This window comes from Polyodon spathula, chromosome 21 (assembly GCF_017654505.1).
Source record: "Polyodon spathula isolate WHYD16114869_AA chromosome 21, ASM1765450v1, whole genome shotgun sequence".
Lineage (NCBI taxonomy): Eukaryota > Metazoa > Chordata > Actinopteri > Acipenseriformes > Polyodontidae > Polyodon > Polyodon spathula.
The window spans coordinates 17,716,271-17,736,929 of NC_054554.1; the positions used below are offsets into that span (position 1 = coordinate 17,716,271).

Sequence of the window (20,659 nt, forward strand, 5' to 3'; positions counted from 1 at the left end):
GTTATAGTGTGCAAAGTGACTGTAAATTTATGACTCATGCCCAATTTATGCATTCATTTCTTTCAGTTTAGGGGCAAATTTAAAAACCTGTCTTCTCAAATGTGTATAGTATGCCTCTACATTGTAGAAGCTTTCTCTTTAGGGTTGGAATTTTAGAGAAAAAAAGGTAGGTTATGGTAAACTTGTAGACCAAGGGAGGTGGGCAGGAGGCTGGAGGAAATTAAAATGGGGGTGTCTGCATCCGGCATCCCTTTCTCTCTGTTTTTTATAGCTAAAAGTTGAACTGAAAGTTTTAAGAAATAAGGAAGTAAAGGACTGTCAGAAAAGCTATTCCCTTTTTTGGTTAAACTAGATTGTTTTGCTCTATTAAATGTAATGCTACTACTGGGCTGGAGAAAGGATCTATGAAAAAAATGTAGTTTAAAAAACGGTATTTTAACAAGCCCCATACCTTGAGTATGGCTTGGCCTAGGTCCCCAACACAGGCTGGATTAACCAATATGCCAAAAACACAATTTTCCATAATATGCATGTGACCCTCAAAATATGGGTGAGCGTAGGGCTCCCTTCCCCTTTAATCAAGCCCTGGGGCTCAGAGTCCTGGTGTATGAAGAGGTGCTTTGAGTAGAAGCTCTTTAAATGTTTTGTTTTATTTTGCTTTTCATAGTAGTTTTTACAAAAATTATAGCCACTTTGTCAGCTTGTGGCTCCCAATATGGGGTACAATCAGTAGGCTTTGGGTCTGTAACCTGCAGAACAGGTTTAAATGCAGACCAGGCCTCATTGTGTCTGTAGAAGATTGCCTGCTTGCTGTGGTATAAATGATTAGTTTTTGTAAATCAGCTTCCAGGATGAATAAAGCGCAGTTTGTTAATAGAATGGTTCAGTCTTAGCCATTACTTCTGGGTTAAGAATTGTTTGTTTCTTTTTTACCTTCATCCACCCCTTCCAAAAAGATCATACTGTTTTATGTTCCTCCTTAGAGGAGAGACAGAGCTGTCCCGCTGTGGCAGGATTGTGTCTCCTTGTGACGGGGTACACCCCGCCTCGTATTTTGTTTATTTTGTTTTATGTGTTGTTATTAGTTAAAATGAATATTTGGTGTGCACACATTTTTTAGGTCAGCAGGGAAGAAATAATTTGCAATGGATAATTGCAAAGCATATGACATGGTTTATTTAGACTTCCAGAAAGCTTTTGACAAAGTCCCGCATAAAAGATTTATTTTCAAACTGAACGCAGTTGGGATTCAAGGAAACACATGTACATGGATAAAGGAGTGGTTAACCTGTAGAAAACAGAAATTGTTGATTAGAGGAGAAACCTCAGAATGGAGTGAGGTAACCAGTGGTGTACCACAGGAATCAGTATTAGGTGCTCTGCTATTACTAACTTGTTAAATTTGTAGACGACACAAAAATAGGAGGAGTGGCAAACACTGATGCTGCAGCAAAGGTCATTCAGAATGATATAGACAAGATTCAGAACTGGGCAGACACATGGCAAATTACATTTAATAGAGAAAAGTGTGAGGTACTGCATGCAGGGAATAAAAATGTCAAAAGACCTCATCTTGAATATTGTGTTCAGTTCTGGTCACCTCACTACAAAAAGGATATCTAGAAAGAATGCAAAGGAGTGACCACAGTTATTCCGGGTTTAAAAGGCATGTCATATGCAGACAGGCTAAAAGAATTGAATCTATTCCAGGGTCCAAGTAACAGATCGGAAACAGGAGCTCACTTACTCGTCTGGCAGACGTAATGGCTATTAAAAATGCCACCTTCAAAGAAACAGGGCGCAGTTCTGCTGACACCATGCACTTGAATGGGAGACCCATAAGGACCCACAGTACCAGTTCTAGATCCTACTTGGGGACCATACTTTTCATGGGAGGACGAAGCCTCCGAGCCCCTGAAAGAAATTGCACTGCCAGGAAATGTGCCCCAGGGGACACAGAGTCAATTTTGTCATGGCACACTGATATTGCTGCCAGGTATACCTTCAAAGTGGACGCTGATTTTCCTGTGTTGTAAGAAGGTTAATATCATCTCAACAGGGCAGGTCACAGGATCGTGACCTTCAGCAATGCACCAGTCTTGGAAAACTTTCCATTTGTATGAGTACTGGGCTCTAGTGCTCGGTGCCCTAGCAGACTGTAGTGTTTCTACTACGACATCTGGCAATCCTCATCTGAACAGACGGCTCCATTCAACGGCCAGACCCAGAGTTAGAGCTGGGCTGGGTTCGGGTGGCATAAAAGCCCCTCCGCTTGTGGCGCATTCTCAGCAGCCCTAGTGGAAGGATTCTCGAGTCAGCTGCCATCAGCCCTAACAACCTTTGATATATTTTGACCTGTAGGAGAGCATCCTGTCTGAATAGGGAGAGTGTGGCTTCCAAAGACCGAATCCTGTCTTCTGACAGTGAGGCAAGCATGCTCACAGAGTTCAGTTTTATCCCCAGGAACACTGTGGACTGAGACGGTACGAAGTTGCTCTTCTGTTGATGTATAAAGCCTTAGCTTCACCACATGATCTATGACCTGTTTTATGAGTGCCTTGGCACGTGCTTTGGAACGCGCGCAAACCAGCCACTTGAACTTCCTCTGTTTGAGGAACAAGTTGAGGACCCTGAGGTCCAGAATAGGACTGAAACCATCGTCCCTCTTGGGCACCAGGAAGTACCTGGAGTAAAAGCCACTGAGGGCATTGCTTGGGTTTACCAAGCGCACAGAGTTCTTCTGTTGAAGATTTGCGATCTCCTGTTGAAGGAGAGTATCACCCTCGCTGGTTCAACGATGGTGAGGAGCACACCCTTGAAGGGTGGCGAACCGAAGCGGAATTGTAAAGCTTATCTGTGTCTCATTGTCGATAGCACCCAGGAATCCTGGGTGCTGCCTTGCCATGGGTCATTTCCTTTGGTCAGTCCGGTTGTGTGGGGTGTTGGTGGCAGCTGGGGCCCCTCAGGGGCGGTCTCCCTTGGGCTTGGGAGGGGTGGTCTTTCTTAAGCCCTGGCCTCGGTCTCCAGCCGGAGAACCCGTTACCCCTGGCTGGCAGTGGTCCTTTGCCGCCGGCTCTTCCTCTGTCTGTTTGCTTGTTCTTGGGTAGAGGGCTGCATTCAGGCCCAGTTGCCAATAGCTCCCCTGTGTCTGTCTCCGTTGCCCTCTCCTGCAGCCTCTCAGCCAGCTGCATCTGGTACAAGACCAGTATGGCCATAGCATTGGCCGCTGTAGTTGACAGTGCCGTGGACGTGTATGCCTTTTTTAGCATTGCGTCTGTTGTTCAGCATGGCTTGGAAGGGCAGGTAGTGTCTTTGTCCCCTTTGGTAAGGTTGGACCCCTGCACCAGTGCTGTGACTGTGTCTCCAATAGTGGGGAACATGCCTAGACCTGCTTCTTGGGCTCCTGTAGTTTGTAGCAGGGCCTCTGCTGTTCTAGAGGCTGAGGGGGCGGATGCTGTGTTGCTCCAGGATGAACGCATCAGCTCAAGAAAGTCTTGGCACAAGGGGCGGGCATGCTTTCGATTCCCTTTCCCTCCTGCTCAGCTGGCCAGGGAACGTCCATGGCAGCAGCTGCACGCTGCATCAAGGCCGGGAACTCCTCCCTCTGTGTTACATGTGGAAGGGGCGTTATAGAGCCCCCCACTGTGGCCTGCCCAACTGATGTGGCGGGTTCAGACACGTCCGACCTTGAGGCTGTGAAAGGCATCTGTCATCTGGGTGGCGACCATCTCGCCTCTATGGACCGATATCTGCACCTTTGCACTGGTTGCGGAGAGGGTGACGGTGATCCAGGAGTGTTCTGGACCACCGATCTTATTCTCCCTTGCTCTGGGGAGAGAGACTCTGCTGGGGAGAGTTCTTCTTCAGAACTTGCGGCAGGGAGAGCAGTCCAGCTCGCCTGCCAGCGCCCTGGCCACGTGGTCTGGCCCTAGGCATCTGGCGCAGATCGAATGCTCGTCCTGCTTGGGGAGCTTTGCTGTGCACGGGTTGCACTGGTGGAAGCCAGCAGAAGATCCAGTGGAGCACACTGACATGGCGCAGACTGTGCCGAGCGACACGTTGGTGCCAAGTGTAATAAACTAGCGCCGATTAATCAGCATCTGTAACGGCGTCAGAGAACGTGGACGAAGCCGGGTTGATAATAAGCGCCAGCTTCGACGTCGAGAACGTGCGGTCGGTGCCGAGTCAATTGGTGCCGAGGTCGGTTCCGCGCGGTCTGTGCCGAGTCGTTCGGTGCCGAGGTCGATGTTCTGACCGGTATCCAATCAGCATCAGAAGCGGCGCCAAAGATGTTTTCCACCGGTGTAGAGCAATCGCATCGGCGTTGAGGCTGTTGTCCAAGCTGGTGCAGAGTTAATTCGGCGTCGGGGTCGGTGCCTGGGAGAACGCGGTCCATGCCGTGCTGATGTAGCCGAGTCAATCGCGTCGGCGTTGACAGTAAGCGCAGCCCCGTTTAGGAAAGCCCGAGGCTTGGGAGGGGCACATAGGCCCAAGCTGCAAGTAGTTGAGGCCGAGTAAATCAGCATAGGGGACGGCGCCTCGAGCCTGCAGGGTCACCCTACAGTACAACAACTGCGCAAAACACGGTCGAAAAACCACACAAGGTAGTGGAACAGAGAGTAATGGCTGCTTGCAAATCTCAAAAGAGGGGTTGAAACCAGCTCTAGTCAGTAAACTGATGCGAGAATAAGGCAGGAGCACTCTCAATTAATGCTCGAAAGCGTAATATTATCATGCACAAAAATAATTTGAAGGTTTAAAACCAACAAATCGAACAAAGAAAGCATGAGGCAATCTGTGACCTGTCTCAGTGAAGTGAGAGAGAAAATGGTGATATGCTACTGTGAGGACATCCCTCATCAGCAGGAGGTGGGAGGGACTTCCTCCTCACAGCAGGGCCCTGATAGGGCAGCTTTTTTATATATGCTCAGTGATTGGTGGTCAGAGAGTGCTTTTCCCATTCGGTAATGGTTGTCATTCCATTGAAAGGGAAATGTAAGACATTTATAAAGGAGGGAGTGGGTGAAACTACTAAGAGATAAAACATTTAAAATAAAAATAAAGTCAAAACAAATAAATTTACAACAGTATTGACTTCAATCTTTCTTTCAGTCTAAAACAGTGGTTCTTAACCTTTACTGCAGCCGGCACCCCTTTGGTTCTCAAAATATGTTCTCGCACCCCTTATCAAATCATAGAAGTAGGTCAGTTCTTTAACCTAAGATATATCATAAATATAGAATGAAAGATAATTTCACTACAATTAGATTAAACACTTGAAAATATTTTTTTTGTTTGTATGTTACAGTAATCGTTAAATTTATAATGTTAATAAATACATACAGTGCCTATACAAAGTCTACACCCCCTTGAACTTTTTTCACATTTTGTTGTGTCAGTGCCTCAGAGTTTCATGCATTTAAATTAGGATTTTTTTCCACTTATCTACACACCATACTCCAGAATGTTAAGGGGACAAAAAATTTTCTTGAGAAAAAAATTATATATTAAAAATACAAAACTGAAAGATCATAATTGGATAAGTCTTCACTCCCCTGAGTTAATACTTGGTGGAAGCATCTTTGACAGCAGTTACAGCTGTGAGTCTGTTGGGATAGGTCTCTACCAACTTTGCACACCTAGATTTGGCAATATTTGACCATTCTTCTTTACAAAACTGTTCAAGCTCTATCAAGTTCTTTGGGGAGAGTTCATGGAGAGCAATCTTCAAGTCATGCCACAAATTTTCGATTGGATTTAAGTCGGGGCTCTGACTAGGCCACTCAAGGACATTTACTTTTTTATTCCTTAGCCATTCCAGTGTAGCTTTGGCTGTGTGCTTTGGGTCGTTGTCATGCTGAAAGGTGAACTTCCGTCCCAGTTTCAGCTTTCTTGCAGAGGGCAGCAGATTTTCCTTTTAGTTTCATCAGACCACAAAACTTTTTGCCACATGGCTACAGAATCTCCTGAGGTTTTTTTTTTTTTTGCATACTTCAACAGGATTCAAGGTGGGCTTCCTTAAGTAATGACTTCCTTCTTGCCACCCTACCATATAGGCTAGATTTGTGGAGTGCTTGGGATATTGTTGTCACATGCACACTTTGACCATAAAAGTCTGTATTGCTTGCAAAGTTGCCATTGCCCTCTTAGTAGCCTCTCTGATCAGTCTCCTTCTTGCTCGGTCATCCAGTTTGGAGGGACGGCCTGATCTAGGCAGGGTCTTGGTGGTGCCATACACCTTCTACTTCTCAATAATCGTCTTGACTGTGCTCCAAGGGATATTCAAGGCCTTTGATTTTTTTTATACCCATCTCCTGAGCTGTGCCTTTCAACAACTTTGTCACAGAGTTTTTTTTAAAGTACCTTGGTGCTCATGGTCGAGTCTTTGCTTTGAAATGCACTACCCAGCAGAGCGAAACTAACTGTTGAATTTTTCCTGAAATCATGTGAATCAGTACAATTTAACACACGTGGAGGCCATTAACTTGGTGTGTGATTTTGAAGGTGATTGGTTACACCTGAGCTAATTTAAGATTGCTATTACAAGGGGGGGTGGACACTTATCCAACCAAGCTATTTCAGTTTTTATTTCTAATTAATTTTCTACAAATTTCTAGAATATTTTTTTCACTTGGAAGTTGTGGGGTAGGATGTATAGATAAATGGAAAAAAAAAATATTATAATGCATTTTAATTCCAGGCTGTAAGGCAACAAAAGGTGAACATTTTGAAAGGGGGAGCAGACTTTCTATAGGCACTGCAGGGTTGATGAAACAAAGTAGTTGTACTTACGTGCCTGTGCTTAGTTTGTGTTTTCGATGATTTACCTTCTAAAAAAAAATCTGGCATATATCGCACCCCAGAAAGGGCATCTCAACCCCCCAGGGGTGCATGCACCCCACATTAAGAACCACTGCTCTAAAGAATTACTCAGAGATGAGATAAGCAACGCGACTAGTTCAGTTGCTAACAGGTATTGCTCTGTATCCTCGGATTGCAATTTAAGTAGCGCTCCTTTTAATACAAACACATAAGATATTTAATACTTCAAGTCGTTTCTTTGTTAATCCTACATGTTGCTATTTGTTAAGTATTTTACAAAATCCGCGGTGTGTAGTGTAGTGACTACATCATCCTCACAGTGAAAGGAAAGCCACCCATTTTCATTAGGAATGTAGAGCTACAAAATATCTGAGCTCGATTTAATCCAGCTCATGGTTAAACGATGCTAACTACAGCTTTAAAAGGCAGGTAGACAGAACATAAATAAATATAAAAATCTACTAACCCTATATTAATAAGTAACAGTTGCTACCAAATGCCAAGTAGTTGTGCGCTGCCTTTAAAATTGTAACTTTGTTTCCCAATGCGTCTTCACAACAAATGTACAAAAGGCGGAACTTTCCAGATTAGCAGGTGTCTAGAACATGTTTTCAAGTCTGATCTGTGTACGTTAGAGACCAGCACAATTTATAATGTATGAATAGACCTATTAAAACATGTTGAATTGAATTAAAGCATTTTAGTGCCGAAGATTAATGTAATTTATTTGTATTTATTTTAAAAAGACATCTAAGGACAGTACATCTGATTTGCAACGTAGTTAATATGTTGTCTTATTGTTATAGACTTTGTGCCACTGTTTCTTATGAAACTCACTTGATCTCTGTATATTTTGACAAAGAAATGCACAAAAAACGACAATTTTGTATATATTTAAATATTGCCCGAAGGTGCCTCCCCCTTTCATTTTCAGCACCCCTAGTTTGAAATTTGTTCCCACGTCTCTGGAAGCAGCAAACCGAAAAAAGAGACCTGTTACTAAGACCGGAGCAAGTACCTAGGAAACAGCTGTTACTGAGACCGGAGCCAGCACCCTGGAATCAGAGAGCTGTTAGTGAGACCGGAGCCAGCACCCTGGAATCAGAGAGCTGTTAGTGAGACCGGAGCCAGCACCCTGGAATCAGAGAGCTGTTAGTGAGACCGGAGCAAGCACCCTGGAATCAGAGAGCTGTTACTGAGACCGGAGCCAGCACCTTGGAAATGTAGAGCTGTTACTGAGACCAGAACCAGCACCCTGGAATCGGAGAGCTGTTACTGAGACCGGAGCCAGCACCTTGGAAACAGAGAGCTATTACTGAGACCACAACCAGCACCCTGGAAACAGAGAGCTGTTACTGAGACCAAGAGCCATGGGCTGCCTGCTGAGCAGCCTGACACAGCTGACCATGCCAGCGAGGCAGACTTGGGAACAAGGAGTCATGATAGAGCTGCTGGCCTCAGGGCTTGGGGTCAGGGAGTCGCACCAAGCCCAGACAGTCCCATGTTCAATGAGAGGGGTGATCGGGGGCTCAGCTGCCACTTCTTCCTTGTCAGGCTCTCAGCAGAAGGGGGAAGCAGTTGGCTGATATTGTGTATGAATCAATGGATGTCTTACTTCACTCATTTAAAACTGTTTCTTTACTCCTACAATGTAGTACTAAGATAATCTACAACAACGTTAAAAAAAGCAGTAAGCATTACGTTTCATTCCAGTGCTCATTCTACTCCTGCTGTTATTAGCTTGCTTTGTTTTAAACTTTTTTTAAAGTCTATGACATTCCTTTAAAAAGGATAACTACATATTAATGACTGCAGAGATATACAAAAAAATATCTCTATTCTTTTAGTTTATTGAACAGAAGCAGGATAGTGTTGTGTTCTTATAAGAAACCCACAGATGCAGGAAATCCAACTTGCTGGTTCAGAGACTGGAAAGGGAAGTATTTTTAAGCCATGGTTAAAGTGCTGGGGTTGCTGTCTTGTTCTCTCCAGGGCTGAGAGCTCACTTGATTCTGGGGTTGCTGTCTTGTTCTCTCCAGGGCTGGGAGCTCACTTGGGTTTTATACAAAGAACTGTACAAGGTTGTCTTTTAAAAATGGATGCAAAAATAGGCAGTGTGCTTTTTACTTTTTTTAACATGTAAGCCCCTCATTTAGAAAGTGAACATATTTTAAACCACTGTCCCAAAGTCTATCAAATCGTAACCCTAAGTGTTTTTTTACTAGCTGCCAGTTTTAACTGTACTGTGGACCATGTTGCAGACAGGAATCATGAAGAACCGCACACCCTCAATCAGGAAAGGATTACTTGCTGTTTTGAATGCTTTTAATCTAGTTGATGTATGGAGAGTTTTTAATCCGACAGTGAAATTTTACTCTTGGTTTAAAAGTTCATTCAAATCAGATATTGGGGGCTATATTAGACTGGTTTTACATAAATATGGTTGTCAAAAGTAACATATATCTAAATAATCTATCTGATCATCACTATATTTCTGTTAGTGTTTCCCTACCTCTACACACATCATAATTCTTATTGGCATTTTAATTGCAATTTGCTACAGGACTCACAGTTTAGATCATGTTTAGTTTGTGTTGGGAGAGTTGGAGGTATCAGAGACATCTGATGAGTTTCTAAGATAAAGGTGGGAGATTGGTAAACTCCAGATCACAATGTTCTGCCAGCAGCACACTATCAACAGCAGCAGGTCAGTTAATCAGGCAGTGAGCTAGCTCGAGCATGAGAGGAACTCAGCAGTGTGTCGATGGTGAGAGGGGGGTCAGGCTGTTGGACAGTGAGAGAAAGAGAAGGGCAAGCTGCAGATGGAGGTGGCTCCTGTCCCAGCTTTCCTTCACAGGGCAGGTATTGATAATTATCATCCTCGTAGCCTCAGTGTTGTAGCACAGGATAGTGTGTGTAGATCCTCCACAAGGCTGTTAGATGAAACCCAGAAGTGTATCATCAATGTGTTCTGGGATGGCTTTCACTGGCTGAGGCCCGCTGTTCTTTACTTGCAACCAGGTAAAGGAGGGCATGGGTAGATTAATCTTTTCGTCTGCTGGTAGTTCAGAAGCTGCTTTACTTTGCAGACAGGGTTAGCTGGAGGCAGATTGCTTTTTCTATCCTCTCTACAGCTGGGGTTCAATGGCAGCTGCTTTTATGAGAGAGCAAAAGCAGAATCTTTTGAATCTTCCCTTCCATATGAATCAGTTTAATGTCTGGAGAGAGCTCTCTCCTCCTCAAATTCAAATTATCTCTCTCTATATTAACCCGTCTCTCCTCCTTCTCCTAGGTGAATTTCCTGCACAGTGTTGACGCTGGTCAGTCGCATCCCAATCACTTGCTTTCCTCTCAGCAGTTTATGCCCCCCTCAAGACACAACCTGCCCCCCGAGCTTGCGGGACACAACCTGGCCAATGCACACCGCAACTCAGGTACTAACCCAGCTACACAACATAGCTACACAACACACAGCTATGCAACACATAGCTACATAATGTCTCATTGTGTCTCACTGTCTGTCATTGTGTTGCATTGTTTCTCGGTTTCTCTGTGCGTCTCAGTGTGTCCTAGTGTTTCAGTATGCATCTTAGTGTGTCTCATTGTGTATCTTGTGTGTCTTAGTGTTTCAGTGTCTGTGTCTTAGTGTGTCTCATTGTGTGTCTTGTGTGTCTTAGTGTATCTCATTTTGTATCTTGTGTGTCTTAGTGTCTCAGTGTCTGTGTCTTAGTTTGTCTCGTGTATCTCGTGTGTCTCATTGTGTATCTCGTCTGTCTTAGTGTCTCAGTGTCTGTGTCTTAGTGTGTCTTATTCTCTCCTCTGCAGTTGTTCCTGGTGTTGCCACAGTCATCATCATGGTGTGTGTGGGCTTCTTGGCTCTCATGGTTGTTTTGGGAATATTCCGGATTCGCTCCATTCACCGCCGAGAAACAAAGGAAAGAATCTGCGGAGGGAAGGAGGGTGAGATAGACTGGGACGACTCGGCTCTCACCATCATTGTCAACCCAATGGAGGTGCGGAGCTCTGTGTGTGTGTGTGTGTCTGCCTGCCTGTCTGTCTGTCTCTACACTGAATCTTACTGTCTGAGGGAATGCACTGTGTAATTCTCTTATTAGCTCAGTCAACACTGAGTCATGTCACCCGATAATTTTCTGGAATGAATTTTGCATTAGGATGCTTTTCACAAGCAAAGCCAGGCTTACTAACTATTCCACTAACTCCCCCAGTCCTACGAGTCACAGCACGGAGTCTCTGCTGGGGCTGAGGGTGAGGAGGAGGGAGAGGAGTCTCCGGAATCACCACCTGGCGATTCCCCCGATGACCAGCGAATCATCATCAAGCGCGACGGTCAAGACCACCCCCCTCGGCACTACTGAGAGAGAGGCAGTGAGGAGCAGAGGAGTCTGGGAAACTGTACTGGGCAGCCATTCCATCTCTCTCTGTTCCATAGGCTGGAACAGAGACCTTCTCTATTCAAATTACCACTTCATCTACTTGGGATTAGGAAACTATGTCCAGTGGTGGCCATTTTGGCACTCACTCCTCCACAGCCTAAAATAGGAGTCTAACTTCATTACACAGCCAGAATGGCATCAGTTTCATAGCCTCATCTGCTACTAAACACATTGTCCTTTATTTATTTATTTATTTATTTATTTATGTGTATCAATAGCTTTATAAATAAACAACAAATTGCCTGGATAAAATTAGTTTTTTTTTTGTTTTACGACGATCTTAATTTTGACAAATAGCTAAAGAATTAAACATTGTTGACAATTTCCCTAAACAATAATAATGACCTCGGTATTTGTTAAAATTAAATACCTTGCTGTTTTAAATAATAAATTATTTCGACGACTCCAGGGACGACACGGACATATAGTCACAGTGACGTAAAAGAAATCTTTATAAATTTACTGATTCCTCTATAACATAACTAATTATTATTATTATTATTATTATTATTATTATTATTATTATTATTATTATTATTATTATGTCCATAGTAGTAAGAATAACTCTACTCAGTGCTGTTGACAAGTGTGCAGGTTCTAATTATGGCGAGCCACACACTCTGCAAATGGAACACAGTCTAACTGCACAATTTTAAGGAATGTTTAACTGTTCAGTATTTCAGCTTTTTGATTGTATAACCTTTGTAAATAATGATGATACACTGAAATGTGTGTCTATTTTGCATGTTCATTGGGGTCACTTTCACCTTGAAACACCATTCAAATACTGCAGTCCAGACACTCAATACAGAGAGGCTGTCTGTAACCCTGCTCTGAACTTTATGTTGCCACAGGGGCTTCACAAGATTCAAAATGGCATTGCTTTGGAAAATCTCTTGCGTTGATCGTTGATGGTTGATGGGAGAGGCCCCCCGCTCCCCTGTGCTATACACGTCTCACCACTCCCCTGTGCTGTACACACTCCTGCTCCTCTGTGCTATACATGTCTCACCGCTCTCCTGTGCTGTACACACTCCTGCTCCCCTGTGCTATACATGTCTCACCGCTCTCCTGTGCTGTACACACTCCTGCTCCCCTGTGCTATACACGTCTCACCGCTCTCCTGTGCTGTACACACTCCTGCTCCCCTGTGCTATACACGTCTCACCGCTCCCCTGTGCTATACACGTCTCACCACTCCCCTGTGCTGTACACGTCTCACCGCTCTCCTGTGCTGTACACACTCCTGCTCCCCTGTGCTATACACGTCTCACCGCTCCCCTGTGCTGTACACACTCCTGCTCCCCTGTGCTATACACGTCTCACCGCTCTCCTGTGCTGTACACACTCCTGCTCCCCTGTGCTATACACGTCTCACCACTCCCCTGTGCTGTACACACTCCTGCTCCTCTGTGCTATACACGTCTCACCGCTCTCCTGTGCTGTACACACTCCTGCTCCCCTGTGCTATACACGTCTCACCGCTCCCCTGTGCTGTACACACTCCTGCTCCCCTGTGCTATACACGTCTCACCGCTCCCCTGTGCTATACACGTCTCACCGCTCCCCTGTGCTATACACGTCTCACCGCTCCTGCTCCCCTGTGCTATACACGTCTCACCGCTCCCCTGTGCTGTACACACTCCTGCTCCTCTGTGCTATACACGTCTCACCGCTCTCCTGTGCTGTACACACTCCTGCTCCCCTGTGCTATACACGTCTCACCGCTCTCCTGTGCTGTACACACTCCTGCTCCCCTGTGCTATACATGTCTCACCACTCTCCTGTGCTGTACACACTCCTGCTCCCCTGTGCTATACACGTCTCACCGCTCTCCTGTGCTGTACACACTCCTGCTCCCCTGTGCTATACACGTCTCACCGCTCCCCTGTGCTGTACACACTCCTGCTCCTCTGTGCTATACACGTCTCACCGCTCTCCTGTGCTGTACACACTCCTGCTCCCCTGTGCTATACACGTCTCACCGCTCCCCTGTGCTGTACACACTCCTGCTCCTCTGTGCTATACACGTCTCACCACTCTCCTGTGCTGTACCCCCCCCCACTCCCCTGTGTTATACACGCCTCACCACTCCCTTGTGTTATACCAGCATCACCACTCCCTTGTGCTGTACATGCCTCTCGCTCCCATGTGCTGGACACAACTCTCCTGTATATGTCTTGTATGATCCTCTCCTGCTGTTTTGTGCTCAGATCACTACACTAATGTCTTCTTTAACCTGGTTTGAAGCCTGTTAATTTTGTGAGAGACGTTTCATTTACTGACTCAATCACCACAGTTGCAGAGGGAGAGCTGCAGGATTGAGTAGTGGAGCTGCTGCTCAGTGATTTAGACCAATGGTGCACAACGTGGGGGGACACGACTACGACTAGAGGCAGTTCAATAAAATTATTATTTTTTTTAAGGATAGAAAATTTTAAGTAAGTACATAAATAACAGGTAATTAGTCCAAGTTATTACCTTTAAATTGAGCCGTTGACGATCACTCTAGGATTTGTAGAACCGGAGTGGTGAGTGTCAGTGAAACTGCAAAGAACAGAGCTGAAATTGCAGCTTCCATGTATTTATATTTTAATAGTGTTTTTCCCAGATTTAATGTAAATCTTTTTTTTTGTTTTCTGGATTTAAGAAAGTTCTGATTTAGTTTAATACATAAATGTTAACAAACACATTGTTAAAGGTTTTGAAATGTGTACATTTTGTGGCATTGTAATGTGCAGGGGAGGCGGGGAAGCAGACATTGACTCTGAGTGTAACAGCAGCTCTGCAGCACACAATGCCAAGTCAAGCACTTCAATGGGCTCATATACTTCAGATTTAGCTGGCAAAATAAATATTTATTTTGTGAAAACCCAGATTTATTTTTTCAGATTTAATTGCTGAATGATAATGTTTTTCAGATTTATCTGTTAGGTAAATTTGAACCGTCAAGTGTAAAAAAAAAAAGAAAAAAAAGATTTAATTTACATGTGCAGTTTCACAGATTTATCGTTACAAATGTTAGCTAAATTTTGACTGGCCAAGTGTAAAAAAAGTTTGATTTTGTGTGCTAAATGTTCACTCCCAAGCTTAAAAAAAGATTTAAAGAATGGATTTAAATGCTACATTTACGATACACGTTTTCAACATTTATACACTATCTGAAAGTACAATTTTGAAAACTTGTAAGAATATGTTTGTTATTATTTGTGCATTTAGCTAAATCTGGACTTCTTGGTGGTTAAATTTTGATTTAGACACAGGACTGGCCCTTGTGGAGTTGAGGCGAAACTGACTGATGATTGACTTCAGTGGAATCCACTTTCCACTTCCTTTTATAATGATTGTATGTAATCAATGTTCCCTCTATCCCAATCCCTCTTTCTTTTTTCTCCTCTCCCCATCTCTCTCTTGTGATCTTTTGAAAACTCTGTATTTGTCCCGTATCTGTGTTGCTACACATTTAAAATAAAATATAATTAAAATAATTATAATGAATATGAATTCTCATTAAAAATGTTATTGAACTGATGTCAAAACTACGAGTGAGTCTGAGTTATTAATATGTGTGCATGTCTGCTGTCCCCCTCTATATCCCCCTATCTGTATCCAATGGAGTATGTAATCCACTTTTCTCACTCCAGTTGATGTCAATCCCACTCAAGTCACACCACTGATCTGATTCACACTATCAGCGAATTCTGAAACTACCCATGTCAGACTCAACACATCAGACATCAATAACTGGCGTCTCCTCCATTGTTGGTGTCGATCACACCCCAGCTCTCACTCCGGTGGAGGTGTCAATCACACCCCAGCTCTCACTCCGGTGGAGGTGTTGCTCGCACCCCAGCTCTCACGCCGGTGGAGGTGTCGCTCGCAACCCAGCTCTCACTCCAGCGGAGCGTGTCAATCACACCCCAGCTCTCACTCCAGCGGAGGTGTCAATCACACCCCAGCTCTCACTCTGGTGGAGGTGTCGATCGCAGTCTCCCCTTCATTAGCCCTTAGCCACCAATAACATCACAACACAGCATCACTCACAGACCCCCATCCTTTGTTTTAGTCCTGGTGTAACGCTCTGTCCCTGAATCCCTTCGATCCCTGGAGGAGGGGTCAATGCCAGGACAAAGTTGCACCAATGACTGGCTAGTGCTGCCAATTGTTGCAGCCCCTGCAGACTCTAGCTCCCGTGTGCCACCTGGAAGCAACCACCTCTTTGCCACACCTCTGCCCTGTGCATGCAGGAGCTCAATACCCTGCAGGGCTGCTGTCATTGGTGGGCAGGCTGCACTCGTCGGTTCACAGCCCCTCCCCTTTGTCCTTAGTGTCCCCAACCACTGGTTGCAGTGGGTGAGATGTAGTTGTCAGCTGGCTGGTGGTTTAGTTGTAGACGTCATGGGTGATGGTGGGTCAGGATCCCCACAGCATGATGCTGCCACCACCATGTTTCACTGTGGGGATGGTGTTCTCAGGGTGATGAGAGGTGTTGGGTTTGCGCCAGACATAGCGTTTTCCTTGATGGCCAAAAAGCTCAATTTTAGTCTCATCTGACCAGAGTACCTTCTTCCATATGTTTGGGGATTCTCCCACATGCCTTTCGGCAAACACCAAACGTGTTTGCTTATTTTTTTCTTTAAGCAATGGCTTTTTTCTGGCCACGCTTCCATAAAGCCCAGCTCTGTGGAGTGTACGGCTTAAAGTGGTCCTATGGACAGATACTCCAATCTCCGCTGTGGGGCTTTGCAGCTCCTTCAAGGTTATCTTTGGTCTCTTTGTTGCCTCTTTGATTAATGCCCTCCTTGCCTGGTCCGTGAGTTTTGGTGGGCAGCCCTCTCTTGCCAGGTTTGTTGTGGTGCCATATTCTTTCCATTTTTTAATAATGACTTTAATGGTGCTCCGTGGGATGTTCAAAGTTTCGAATAGTTTTTTATAACCCAACCCTGATCTGTACTTCTCCACAACTTTGTCCCTGACCTGTTTGGAGAGCTCCTTGGTCTTCATGGTGCCACTTGCTTGGTGGTGCCCCTTGCTTAGTGGTGTTGCAGACTCTGGGGCCTTTCAGAACAAGTGTATATATACTGATTTCATGTGACAGATCATGTGACACTTAGATTGCACACAGGTGGACTTTATTTAACTAATTATGTGACTTCTGAAGGTAATTGGTTGCACCAAATCTTATTTAGAGGCTTAATAGCAAAGGGGGTGAATACATATGCACGCACCACTTTTCTGTTATTTATTTTTTAGAATTTTTTTAAACAAGTTATTTTTTGCATTTCACTTCACCAATTTGGACTATTTTGTGTATGTCCGTTACATGAAATCCAAATAAAAATCCATTTTAATTCCAGGTTTTAAGGCAACAAAATAGGAAAAATGCCAAGGGGGTCAATACTTTCGCAAGCCACTGTATGTATACATATATCTATATAGCAAATGCTAAGAAATTCATCAAGTTTCACTAAAAGGGGTTAATGTGATTTGAATGTGTTATGATCTGAGATTACTATAACGCAATACGGCACGGCACATCACCATGTTAATTTAACCAATGAGAATGCAGTATTCTGTTTTAACAGGTGCCCTCAGCCAATCAGGATTGACTAGAAGTTCCGCCTCCCAGTTCCTGTCATGTGTTTGTAGTCTTTAATCAATTCTGGAAGTCCCACCCTCATGTCCGGTCACGTTTATGTAGTTTTAATGCAAATATGGAAATCCCCCTCCCTTCAGGTCACGTGTATGTAGTTTTTAATGCACTTTTGGAAACCACGTTCCATGTTTGTAGTTTATCGCATTAAGATGGGGATTTGAACTAATTAAACAAATTAAACAAATGTTTTGTTTATTTTTTTAATTGTATTGTATTGAAAGGGGTAAGATGTTACAGTGCTTTGTTATATGTGTTATTACAGAAAATAAAACAGTTTTTTTTTTTTTTTTTTTTTTTTTTTTTTTTAAAGTAAGTTTGAAAAAACGGGTATACAGCTAAAATAATTGGTTCAGTATAAATGGTTGGAAACAAAATAAAACAGGCTTTTAAGAAAAATAAAAAAGCTTGAAAATGGGAAAAACTAAACATGTATATAGTGCTAAAAAATAAAGTAAGTTTGAAAGAGGTAAATGCTAAAGCAGAGAACAGAGAAGTGTGTCTGTTGAAAAAAGCCACCGATACAAAACAATACAAACCGCGTCCACTGCCGCTGCGGCGATGTTAGACTCGTTACAATGTATTTGCTTAAAGAAAAAAACATTTTTAAAACCCTGCAAACCTTAAACACTTTAGAGCTTGTCAGTGTCTGGGGCAAAAAGAACGAGGTATGGACAATGCAGGTTAATCGTTGCCCCTCTGTAGGGGGGAGGGTGCTGCTGGTCTCAGGTTTAGAAGATAACGGTCATAACCAATGGGGTATGGGGCCTGTTTGAAAATGTTTAACGAGCCGGACAATTCGAAATAACTGCATGGGGCAGTGAATAAACGGATAAGGAAAAAAAAAACAGTGTAAATGTAAGTTTCATATTTCTGCAAAGAGTGAAAAGACATTTTTATATTTAGGGGATTTTCGCAGCCTTTGTCATGGACTCCTAACCTTTCTTCAACTTGGATAATTTTATAAAGACATTGAGCTTACTTATACTGTGATGGAGACCTCTGGACAAGGTGTATTTTTTAAAACTCTAGCTGTAAAACAACAAGGTTTCAAAATAAGTTTGCAATGTTTTACATAGTTGTAGGGCCTCTCTGTCTAAATATTAACACATACCTTTTTTTTTTTTTTTGAACACCTTCTGGATGGCCTTCTTTCAGATTTTATCAACTTAACACCAGAGGAACAAGCAAGCTCTTGTAAGTATTTCTGTTTTGGAATCCTTTGTAAAGCAACTGGCCCCATTATTTACCTGTAAAAGACACTGAGTTGAATGTTTGAATTGTATGTTTAGCAGCAATGGACCACAGATCCAGGGAACTGCGAAAAAAGTGTCTAAGAAGCGGTGCGATTTTAAAGAAGGAGAGAAACAGAATCAGGCAAAACATAAAGGTACATCGGGGTTTAATCCCCTTTAATGTGACTTTTAAGAAGTTTGTTATGTTTTTCACAGCAATACCTTTTGTATGTTTATACAGAACTCAATGAATGCACAGGACAGAGACCCGATCTGGACAACTTTACGACCGAAGAACAGACAGCTGCCGGTGAGTACATCTAATTTGTAAGGCTACATAAAGCGATTGTGGGTGCTATGTACCTATAAAAGACATTGTATTGATTTTTTGAATTGTTCGTTTAACAGTTGCATGTAAGGAGCCAGAGATCCAGCATGTAATGTGAAAAAAGGAATAACTTGTAAGTATTTGTATATTGTAAGACTTTGTAAAGCGATGTGCGATGGTCATTAAAAGCGAAAAGACAATCTATAAAATAAAAGTTGTGTTGTTTGTTTAACAGCAACATCAAGCACCGTGATCGAAGGAATTGAACAAAAAGGATCGGAGAGTGCCATGAAGAGGAACGTGGATTCAGAAGAAGACAACCTAGACACCCTTTCAAAGAAACGGAGCAAGCCTTCGATAATTGTCAGCGATTCTGAAGAAGGCGAAATATTCGAGACAAATAAGAAAAGCAGCGGCTCAAAGATACAGATGGTTGCTAAGTCCCAAAAAAGCAAAAACGAAGTTATCAAAACAATCAAAAGGTACGTCAAGGTATAATCCCACTAAGGTATTGTCAGACTTGCAAGAACCAAGGTATAGAAGCCGTACATTCCGCGATACAAAGTATTTTGGATGAAGTAGTGCCTCTTATAGGACCAACTGACTTTGTGCAGCTAAGATTGACTGCTAGCTCATTAAATAATAATTTTATTCATTAAGAAGACATCTCTGCGATCTAAACACAGCAGAGTTTTTAGGTCACATTTCTGTTATGTTGCAAAGTAACACTGAGGTTCTAACAAACGATAGTCTAAGACTGATTAAGGCTATGGACGGTGGCGCCCGCCGAACACTTAAAAGCATAGTGTATAGCCAAATCATTTAAAAGAAAAGAGCAGTGTTGATCGATTTAAAACCAGCTTGGACAACAATTTGTGTTTTGCAGGCGTTGTTTTTGGTTTACTACAAGAACGTGTTTGTCGGGACGCTGAATTGTTAGAGAGGGGTAAACAATTGTATAGAAACCTGGGCTTTTCTAAACAGAAAAAAATAAGTTTATCGGATGTCAAAGCTTTTGAAAACCAATTGAGTGTTACCATTAACATGCTTTACAACAGCAAGGGGGAATGGAAGTATTTTGTAACAGGACCGCCGGCTCATTCGAAAATTGTTTTTGTGCTGCGACATGATGACCACTGTTATAGCATTTTAAACATTAAATCGTTTGTAGGGGCCAGCTATTTTTGTGAATATTGTCACGCTGTGTATAATATGAAAAATAAGTATATATGTAAAACGTGTTTGGACTCAGAGTCTGTATAAGTTAAGGCTGAAATACAGAGTTCTTCTGTCCGTAGGATGTTTTGTAGAACGGGTGCTTGTCTAGAAAGACACAAACTGAAAACATCCGCTGGAGATATTTCATGTGTGAAAAAAATCATTTGTGTTCGCGGTGTTCATGCCTGTAGAGCACAAATGCATTGATCGAGAGTGCCGGCGCTGCGGTGCTGAAATTGAAACTCCAGAGGAACATTCCTGTTACACTGCCGCAATGCACAACCCCAAAATATCGCACAATTACATTTTTTTTTCTATTTTGAATGCATGCAAGAAACCGGCACTCACGTTCCTAACTACATATATGCATTACATATAAATAACAAACAGCAATGAGATTTTTACGGAGAAACCTGTTTAGATGATTTCGTGAACACATTCATCGATGTTTCCTTTAGAGATTACACATTTATATCACACAACGGTAAGGCTTATGACAGTTATATAGTTATCTGGCAGTTGATAAAAGAAAAAAATGGTTGTGAATTTATTGACACAGCGTAGTAAAATAATGTGCATGACGGTTACAAGTTTAAACATTCGGTTTATAGACTCTGAATTTTCTCCCTGTGAAACTCGCTCATATGCCTCATGCAATGGGTTTCAAGGGGTCCAAAGTCTGCTTTCCACATTATTTCAATAATGTTTTATTAAAATTATGTAGGCAGTATACCGACTGTTGATTTTTACGGTGTAAATTACATGATGCCTAACCAGAGAGTTTTTGCAATGGGACAACGCTAACAAAAATAACAAGTTTAATTTCCAGTAAGAGTTGACAAGCTATTGCAAACAGGATGTTAAAATTTTGAGAAAAGAGTGCGTGAGATTTAGGAACGAAGTGATGAAAATGACAGCTCAGCAACGCGTGAGCAATCCCGTGCAGATA

The 20,659-nt window shown here is 43.0% G+C and overlaps 2 protein-coding genes across 8 annotated transcripts in view; both read left to right on the forward strand.

Moving 5' to 3' along the window:
* LOC121296620 (calsyntenin-3-like) overlaps positions 1 to 11,494 on the forward strand; it is a 71,457-nt gene extending 59,963 nt beyond the window's left edge. For all 5 annotated transcript variants that reach the window (XM_041222359.1, XM_041222356.1, XM_041222360.1 and 2 more), the window contains exons 18-20: positions 10,115 to 10,256; positions 10,648 to 10,835; positions 11,049 to 11,494. In XM_041222359.1, coding sequence (XP_041078293.1) covers positions 10,115 to 10,256; positions 10,648 to 10,835; positions 11,049 to 11,198 — 480 coding nt within the window. In that variant the 3' untranslated portion in view covers positions 11,199 to 11,494. The remainder of the gene's footprint in view (positions 1 to 10,114; positions 10,257 to 10,647; positions 10,836 to 11,048) is intronic.
* A 306-nt stretch (positions 11,495 to 11,800) lies between these two features.
* LOC121295994 (extensin-1-like) lies at positions 11,801 to 14,176 on the forward strand. Of its 3 annotated transcripts, XM_041221110.1 has the most exons (3): positions 11,801 to 12,451; positions 12,714 to 12,782; positions 12,870 to 14,176. In XM_041221110.1, exons 1-3 carry the CDS (start codon positions 12,195 to 12,197, stop codon positions 13,462 to 13,464), a joined length of 921 nt encoding a protein of 306 aa, XP_041077044.1. In that variant the 5' UTR covers positions 11,801 to 12,194; the 3' UTR covers positions 13,465 to 14,176. The 3 variants fall into 3 exon arrangements, with proteins under 3 accessions (XP_041077044.1, XP_041077043.1, XP_041077042.1); XM_041221109.1 differs by having other exon boundaries at positions 11,806 to 12,782; positions 13,078 to 14,175; XM_041221108.1 differs by having other exon boundaries at positions 11,810 to 12,782.
* The last annotated feature ends 6,483 nt before the right edge of the window (positions 14,177 to 20,659 follow it).

Excerpts from the sequence above, each read along its gene's own strand:
- LOC121295994 (XM_041221108.1), top strand. The coding sequence starts at position 12,280 with ATGTCTCACCGCTCTCCTGTGCTGTACACACTCCTGCTCCCCTGTGCT. Across the intron at positions 12,783-12,869 it reads CCCCTGTGCTGTACACACTC|CTGCTCCCCTGTGCTATACA; the intron begins CTGCTCCCCTGT and ends GTCTCACCGCTC.